The 9,353-nt window shown below is 28.2% G+C and overlaps 1 protein-coding gene across 2 annotated transcripts in view; it reads left to right on the top strand.

Moving 5' to 3' along the window:
• LOC112598401 (histone-lysine N-methyltransferase setd3) overlaps window positions 1-9,353 on the top strand; it is a 34,315-nt gene that overhangs the window by 24,587 nt on the left and 375 nt on the right. The window contains exons 6-8 of one of the 2 annotated variants that reach the window (XM_025344838.1): window positions 1,607-1,724; window positions 5,252-5,579; window positions 6,063-6,223. In XM_025344838.1, coding sequence (XP_025200623.1) covers window positions 1,607-1,724; window positions 5,252-5,579; window positions 6,063-6,223 — 607 coding nt within the window. Of the gene's footprint in view, window positions 1-1,606; window positions 1,725-5,251; window positions 5,580-6,062; window positions 6,248-9,353 lie in introns of those variants that run through there. The other variant, XM_025344839.1, reaches the window with a different exon arrangement.

Raw genomic sequence — 9,353 nt, 5'->3', positions numbered from 1 at the left:
CGCACAGAAATAATATAATAAATGCGAGTACAATGTTGTATACATCTGATAAAGAGTCTTTGAATAATTTAAATTTAAATTATTTAGGCGAATTTACAGTTATCTAGGTATTATAATATACGGTAGCCTGTAGATATTACACAAAAGACATAGATGGTTATTTTGAAGTAGATTAATCTACTTACTAACTCTATACGGGCTTATTGTAAACGCACATGTCTTAATTCTCAAACAATAAATGCATTTTAATTAAAATGTTCAACATCAATAAAAATATAGCTTTGTCGTTCGACGATTATAATATTTTGACCTAACACTTATGGCAATATATTTTTTAAATGTTGTATGTATTATGTATTAATGATTCGAGCACGGATCCAGGGAGGTTTCTCCACTTCTGTTGTTTGTTTTATAGTTATCAAGTTAATTTATTTTCCGTCAATAAAATGTTATTATTTTTGGGAATATTATTTTTGTTTCAAAAATGTTTATAAAATATTTACATATTATGGATAATGGATAAATAGTTCATGATAATAAATTTAAAAGGCGTGATAGTTACGTTTGAAAAATGAAAATTACGGATATCTATTAATATTAATTAATGTAACATTTTATTATTTGTAAAAATTGTCCAAGTATATTAAGTACTATACTAAATTTTACGTCATATTATGTTTATATTTTACGTGAAATCACTATATATTTTCTTTAGTAGATACATTAAGTTTAATAACACAGGAATTTTTTGAATTTTGATTTCACACATCAACATTTGATAAAAAAATACAGAGAACGGTAAAAAACTAAAAAATTCAAGTATCTATTTGAAAAATAATTTTAGTATTTTTAAAAATTTGTATTTAAAAAATACATTATTGAAACATAAAAGAAGTGAGCTTACTTGGTTAATTACTATTTATAATTTTGTTTCATCTATGCTTTCCATTGATGCAGGATTCGACAGACGTGAGATCGTACTTGAGTAATGTAAACAACCCACTTTATTTTTTGTTAAAAAAAAATTACAAAATTGATTTTTGGATCAGTGTTTATGTTATATTGACATATTTTTGTCCTTGATTTTTGTTCCTTTACTGAGACAAAACGATAAATTTATATTTCATTATTGAAGTTATTTTCATTATAATAAGTGTGCGCCGGCCTTTCCCTGTAACTCTGATACTTTTGTAAGTAGAATTAGATGGTTTGTTTTTGAGCCTTAAACATGACTTCGCGATATTTGGGCTCTAGAAATTTGGGTGGCAGATAATAAAAAATACCCACCAATCAAAGGATTTTTTATTGTGATTAGAAAATTGTATTAATAAATTTTACATTTTAATAAAAATACATTATGATAATCGTGATAATTATCACTTAGGTAATCGGTATATATGTTATATTTTTTTATAATGAATTTTATAAGAAAATATCGATTTAAATAGAAATAATACACGTCGTACATTATATATATATATGTACGTTAGTGTGTGTATATTAAAATTTAAATATATTACTGTATCTTAAAGTTTATTTTTTTATTTTGTCAATTTGAAAATGAAAATAATTAGTCTATAATTGTATTTTATGCATATTGTTTTAGGTGGGCAGTTTCGACGTTAATGTCACGTCAAAATACAGTTCCCAGCTCAGATAATCCGTCTGAAAATGTTAGTGCACTCATACCACTTTGGGACATGTTCAACCATCATAGTGGAAGAGTAAGTAAATCATTAGAACTTATGTATTTGTATGAGCAAAAGTGCTGCAGCTATAATTATGGATATATGTTTTATAGTAAATCTGCTAATAAATGGTTCTAAATACAAGTAGGTATATTATAATACATTTAATTTATAAATTAAGACAGGCGGGGGTCGTGGGTATGTAGGTTTGGTTAAAATAAAATTATATTAAAGTTTATCCTTCCTTTACACAAATGACTATACTCTGTAGGGTCAATAATACAAAAATTTTTGGTTTGAGGTTAGTCTTTAATATGCTCTTATAATAAATGCAACTACATCCAAATACATCACGATTTTTTCGTTTAGAATTTGGCCGAGGACGTGTATTTGTTTTTATACTCGTATTAATATATGATATATGTTATATAATAATACCTATTTTGACTCGTAATAATATGATATGAATACAGGTGAACGGTCTATAATGACAAGACATATAAGACAATGATTTTTTTTTCAAACCACAAATTTCAATTCGAAGTCAAACTAATTTATATTATTGTTTTTGCGTTTGTACCTATATACTTTTATTATATTGTATGTGTAAAAATGCGCTGTTATTGCAATGCAATTTATTTTTTCTGCGACATGGTGTATGGTTTTTTTCATGGTTATCAAGTAGTGTATACGTTACGGCTTTACTCGTGGTTATCATATGTGCGACGAAATCAATTTGCTTTCATTGATCATTATAATTTATAAATTAGCCATTTTGAATTCAACCTTTGGGTTGAAAGAAATCGAGTATCGGCTACTGTTTTCGTTAAGAATCTGGAGACTAAAAATGATCAACGAATTTCTAAGACTAACGTACTCACTTCTTAAAAAACGCTGGAAAAAGTATGCAGATTGTTGTGTAATAACGTTTGTCTCGTACACACTCCGCTTAGAAGGGACGTCATTAATTTGGGCGAATAACCCAAAATTTACCTGAGTAGAGCTGTATCATTTGGGCGAGAAATTAACTGATCGTTTAGGCGAATTTATAGGGAAGTAACATAATATTATATATAACATATATAATAAATACGATCATATTAAATATGCAAAAATATACATTAAGCTCATACATATGCTTTATATTGCTTTATATGCAAAAACATGCTAAATAAAAATAATACCATCTTCATCACAATAATATAAATCGTGGACATTACTCATTTAAATTTCATTTGTACGTAGCAAAAAAAATGCTGTTGCATACAAATCCTAGCCCTGGTGATAACTATTTTAAAGTGTTAAAACCAATTTACAAATATAGATAGGGAACAATAATTTGTTAGATTGTAATAAGACGGAGACAAAGTTCATCCATAGTATATGAGCCTTAGATATGATCAAAGGTTTTTATGTTTTTAACTGAGAGTCCTAAGTCTCTATAAATGGGAAGGAAAACGTATATTATATAGTCCATAAATTTTAATCAATATGATGACTAAATATAATATTGTGACAATCAGACATTAGTTATAATTTTATAAATGATTTTTTTTAGGAATAATATTATACATAACAATTATTTTTTTTTAATAACTCGGCTCACCCAAACGATGTATTAGATAAATTAGGGGTCTGTGTAAATTTCGTCCAAATGATGTATATAAATTCGCCCAAACGATATGTTATTTTGGGTTATTCGCTCAAATGAAAGCCGCCCCTTAGAAGTACTAAATACACATTGGTATTTGGAATAATTATTATTATGGGATATAGGGAGCGAATTCCAACTATACCCCGTTCGAAATCATAGTAAAATTTTAGATTTTTCTCGATGCAATTTTCTTTATTTTATGTAATGGTACAATAGCGTGACCACACATCATTTGAGGTTATTTCTGAGTGTAATAATGTAACAACTCTTTCAGCCTGTCATAATAATAATTATTTTATAAGCTTGTAATTTATAACACACGCATATCTATTGCGGTGGGACTTTATTTTTTTTTCTTATTTACTCGTATATCATTCGGTTATACAATTATTTATCTCATACATAGTGTCTAAATTATGCAATACATAATTACAGAGTGATAACTATTAATTTTCAAGCATGAAAATCCCATTGCATATGCTTGTATTATGCTTTTATTAATATTTTGATTTTTGGAATTTTTAAGTGAGTTCTTTAAAAAAACATTTTCAAAAATTTATACAGTTTTATGGGATTGAAGACTGTCCTATGATGATACAAGCTATTTTTTAATTTTAATGAAATTCACATTCAAGTATAGTATCATTAGTATTTGAATTATTCTGCTTTTCGATTTCATGTAATATAAATACTTTGTTCTTTTAACTATATATAATAATAAACTAAGTATAAACTTTCAAATAAATAAATAATAATAAATATATTAAATAATATGTAGTATGTATGTATAGTTAAATTTATTTTTATCTAATTATATTTAGTCATAGATTTTAAACCAATATGTATTTAAGTTTAATATATGTACATTTATTTTTATTTTTTTATTTTAATTTAATAAATCTACAATCTATACATATTTTTTGTACAATAAGTAGGTTAGATAAATGACAAGTAAAAAGCAGATAACAAATGATTCGTGGGATTAAGGAGGATACCCAGTGGTAATACCCTATAAATAGTTTAATATATTAAAATGTTTAAAAGTCACTAGACAGTAATCACTAATCACTAATCATTTATAAATTTAAATCCAGGTTATACTTAAGGGGAAAATAACAAGTATAAAAAAACTATATTATCTCAAAATTTTCAAAAATAAGTCAGCATATCTGTGCTTAACTGTTCTTTAAAAAAAAAATATGTTAGAAAAATAAGTGTGTATCGCCAAGTAGTCCATCGCATACACGTGTAACTGCTTAATTTTAAAGTGCGGTTCTCGTAGACATGATACGTCTCTTTATATTATTAGTACAGCGGTTTTTAACCTGTGGTTCACGGCCTCTTGGGGGTCCATGATACTCATTTCGGGGATTCGCGGCAACCTTAACATATAACATACGTCAATACGTGACATGAATGCATCATTAAAATATTGTTGGATTCTTATATTTTTCATACATAACATATTTTATTTTAATATTATATAAGAGATAGATCTATCTTATCTTATTTATAATACTTGTTTTTAATGAAAAATTAGGTGTGATAAAAATAATTATAAATGTTTATGTTTTGTTATGTTTACTTATGTAATTTTTAGTATAAAATAATCATTACAATTTTAGCTATGATAACATGAGATGTCTTAAAAAAACGTATTCGAACAAAAATTGATGAGGGAGTCCGCGATTTCTAAAAATCTTTGATCGGGAGTCCGTAATCTACAAAAGGTTATTAAGAACCGTTGTATTAATATATATAGTTAAAAATAAAAAAAATCAGAATTTGAACGAGATCGCCTCTTAAAACAGTTTGAGCGTACCTGAGGGGTAATGTCCCTCGATTAACGATACAATATTATATCGAAATATGATTTTTTTTTTTTTTTTGGCGACGTTTACTTGCTCAGCTGTCGACCGATTTCGTCAAGTCAAATAACGTGTGCGTGTGCTACGCCGACGCCGACTACGTGGCCGACGAACAAGTGTACATATTCTACGGGGTGCGCACCAACGCCGACTTCCTGGTGCACAACGGATTCGTGTATCCGGACAACGAGCACGACGCCGTGAAGATACGATTGGGGGTATCTCGGTCCGACCCGCTCTACTCGCTCCGGTACCGTTTGCTCCAGACGCTCTCGCTTCCCGCCCTCGCCGACTTCTACCTCACGCCCGGCTCGTTTCCTATTGACGGCAAGCTCCTTGCATTCGTCCGTATCTTCAACATGGATCAAAGTATGTACGCTGGAGTGGCGATGTTTTCGATTTACTGAAATACCAGTTTATTGAAAAACAATTCGACGTTCCGGTAAATCGAAAACATCGCGTGGTTGAACATTTTTTTATTTTAAGTTCTGCGAAAAAAACGAAAAAGTGTGACCTTTTATTCTTTTTATTCGATTTCATTATTATTAATAATTAAAATCCAATAAATATAGTAAAAACAAAAAATGATCGTTTTGAAAATTTGTTTGAAATTGAATGGTAAATAAACAAAATTTTTATTTTTTTGGAATTCATGCCATTTTATTTGAATTTTCTTTTAAATTAACATTTAAAATGTGATTTAAATTTCATAATGATTTTCCGTAGAAATAGTTTGGGTGATATGGGATGTCTGTGATATATACGTGTCCGCCCTGTTTTTGTTGCACTCGACTTCTGCAGGCCATGTGTTACAATTTAATAACGCCGTATGTGTAATTTTGTATTCATTAGAAACATTGGACGATTGGATACAAATGGAAGAGAAAAATTGCCTGAACTTGACGTTACTAGATGGTACTCTCGATCCTGCTCTCGAGATAAAATGCTGGGAATTCTTGCAAGTCAGGATCAATTTATTAATAAAGCAGTATCCAGCACCATCGGAAAATGTGGTTAGTCTTGTTAATATTAATTAATGCCAATAGAATAATATATTCGGTATCTAAACGATACGAAATCCGTATTCCAATATACGTAAGTATAATATAGATCAGTATGGGTTAAAACTTATAAATAATAATAAAATTTATTTTTTCCTTTTATGAGTAAAATGTCCGGCTACCCATCGCACCGAAGTATGTACCTATTACTGTTACAGTCAATGAATTTGTTTCTTAAAAATTATTTCATGTCATAAAATAATTGAATAATTTTTTAGTTATTTTTCTAAATGATCTTTTTTTATTCATGTGTATTAAATTACCTATTATATTACGAGTATATACCTAATAATAGATAACAAAAATTAAGTAAAAAGTTTCTATAGTTTTCACAATTTTTACCTAAAAAGTATGGCCCCATTGCCAATAAACAATGTCGAAAATTGTGAATTTACCTTTTTCAGTTGAAACGCAATCATGTCATGTTTTTTTTCGAATACAAAAAGGTAAAAGTACGTAATCGTGCTGCACCGTTCAAATCCATTACGTCCGCGAAATATATGAATTATGATAAAATATATATATACGTACGGCTAGCTATACCTATGAAAAAACGCCGCTGAAGGTTTAATTGTTCAAAACCCGCCGCGGTATTTAATTATAAACGCTCAATAAGTTAGCCCGAGTAACTAATGGCTATATAGGTCCCAACTATACTGCCTACTGATAGTAGGTATTACGTATTAATGGGGCGTATATAGTATGGTGCGAGAATGAGCTTTAAACGAAAACCGTAACTAAAATGTTGATAGTTCGTGCGGTTTTAGAACCAATCATTATATATAGGTGGTATAGGTTACCCACTTGTAATAGGCAGGCTTGAGAAACCCAATACGATCAATAAAAATCATTACGAGACGTAGGTATTGCGTTAGTAATTGTAGTGATTATGGGATGTGAAGTATTGCCGGTAAAATTGACTTTGTAATAATATAGGTATAATATAGGTAGTATAGCCGCAGTAGGCTGGACCTCTAAATGTGTATATTGGTGTACCTATATTGAATACATCTTATACGTCATGTTATCTACGTGCGAGTTCGTTATCGTCGCATCATTATTATTCCGTTTTCGTCCCCTTAGAATAGGTATATTAAAACGAAACTAGAAAAAGTATGAATTATCTTTTATATAACTGTTGCAATTGTGCGGTAGGAGGTACCTATTGATGAGTAGGTCGTATGGGTACCCGTTCGGTCACTGAATATGGCGTGTTTGTAGTTTATAGTTTTATACTACACAGTTTATTATACTTTAATTGATTTTGAACGCATACAGTGATGTTCTGAATTATCATAATATTATTATGTCTTTCCCTATTATGTTTTTTAAGTGGTAATACTCAATATATTTTTTATTTCACGAGGTTGTATTCTAATGACGTTATGGCGTATCGTTGATTGCGCTATGTTAGAAGTTTATAAATTCATAGGTCATAAAACAATTTTAAAATCGTTCAAAATTATCCAAAAGTCAAAACCAACATTTCAAATTTAAATATAAATTAAAAATTAGAAATTAAAAAAAAAACCTAAAAAATTTGTTAATTTTGATGCCTATAATAATAGTTTAAAATTAGTCTTAATATTTTTAACATATTATTGTGTACATGGATATTTGACTTATTGTAAAATGATTCAAGTTTCTACGGTTAATTTTTTTCAATTGTTTAAAATGACTATAAAATAAAAAATATTTGAGGATAAATCGTTATTTTAAGTCTAAATTTTCGACAATCGTCAAAATTTGAACTTCATACACTCATAAAAAAATAATACAATCATGTTAAACTTTTTTATTTATTCTAGGTGAGGACAATTCATGAGGAATATTGTATTATATTATCAAACTTTTTAACAAAAAAAAAAAAACTATTATAATTTATAGAAAAAAAACAAGCTTGGTATTTCCCCGTTTCATGGAAAATCGATTTATCTTTCGACCGTATAAATATGTTTTTGCAGGTTTTCGTAGTATATAATGTATTGATTATTTAAAATTCCAGCTTACTTTTTCGTCATCAGTCTTCGTCGACGAACTGAATGGTGTATGCGTACCGATCATAAATTGTTCGAATTCTCGATGTTCATTTATGGCAGTGGTTTTCAACCCCGGGTGACATGGACTCAGTGTAGGGGTGACACAAAATTCTCGAGGAAAAGGAAAAAAAAATTATTGCATTTTTAATTTTTTCGAATGCTTCTGTTATATAATCGCCACCGACTAAATAATCTCTACTCACCACTACTCCCACTCATTAACAATACGGGTTCATAATGTTCATATCGAGCTATACATCGTACGATGTACAGACGTAGACTCTATGGTGCGTTTACGTTTGCGATATGCTTTCTGGTGTTTCGAATTCGAACTATTCGAAGTCATAGTAATAATTTTCTAACAATTTTATTTTTAAAGATTAGTTTTTATGTAACCTAAATAAAATTTGAATAGTTAAAATTTAATTATATGAAAGAAAACGTGTTAACAAAATTGATATAATATACAACTACTGTTGTTTAAGGAAACATAGGTAATATAACGTGAAATTAGTTAGAATAAAAAAAAATCGTATTCAGCATAAAAATATATTTATTTAAAAAACTAATTTTTTTTTTTAACGTTTTAAATATTTATAAATTGTTTAAATATTTTGAAATTTATACTATATCTAAAAAAAAAAAAAAATTAGTAATATTCAATTTTAAATCATTATTGTCAAAAAATGTTATTACATAAATTATAGTACTGTTTACAGTAAATTTTTTAGTTTTCCAAGTTATCGAGAAAATTACGTGAAATTTTTTTACCTTTGATTTTTTCAAATTACCAACTCATAAAACCAATTTTCTACCAGAAACAACCTTGAAAGTTGAAGAGAAAGCATTTTTTCTACTTAAAAGTGTCTTTAGACACAAAAGCAAAGAAAAAACTACATTGTAAATCTTAATAATTAATTAATTAATTTGTCTGTTCAGATTTTAAATCTGTTTTAGTAATTAATTATAATTTACTTATCAATCATTATTAAATGAATATTTAGAATCCCGTTCTTCCATTATTATATTTTGTAAAAAATAAT

The sequence above is a fragment of the Melanaphis sacchari genome, unplaced genomic scaffold (assembly GCF_002803265.2).
Source record: "Melanaphis sacchari strain LSU unplaced genomic scaffold, SCAv2.0 Contig48_pilon_pilon, whole genome shotgun sequence".
Taxonomy (NCBI): domain Eukaryota; kingdom Metazoa; phylum Arthropoda; class Insecta; order Hemiptera; family Aphididae; genus Melanaphis; species Melanaphis sacchari.
Note: the sequence above shows the minus strand (reverse complement) of the source record. Positions and strands in the feature narration are given on the sequence as shown.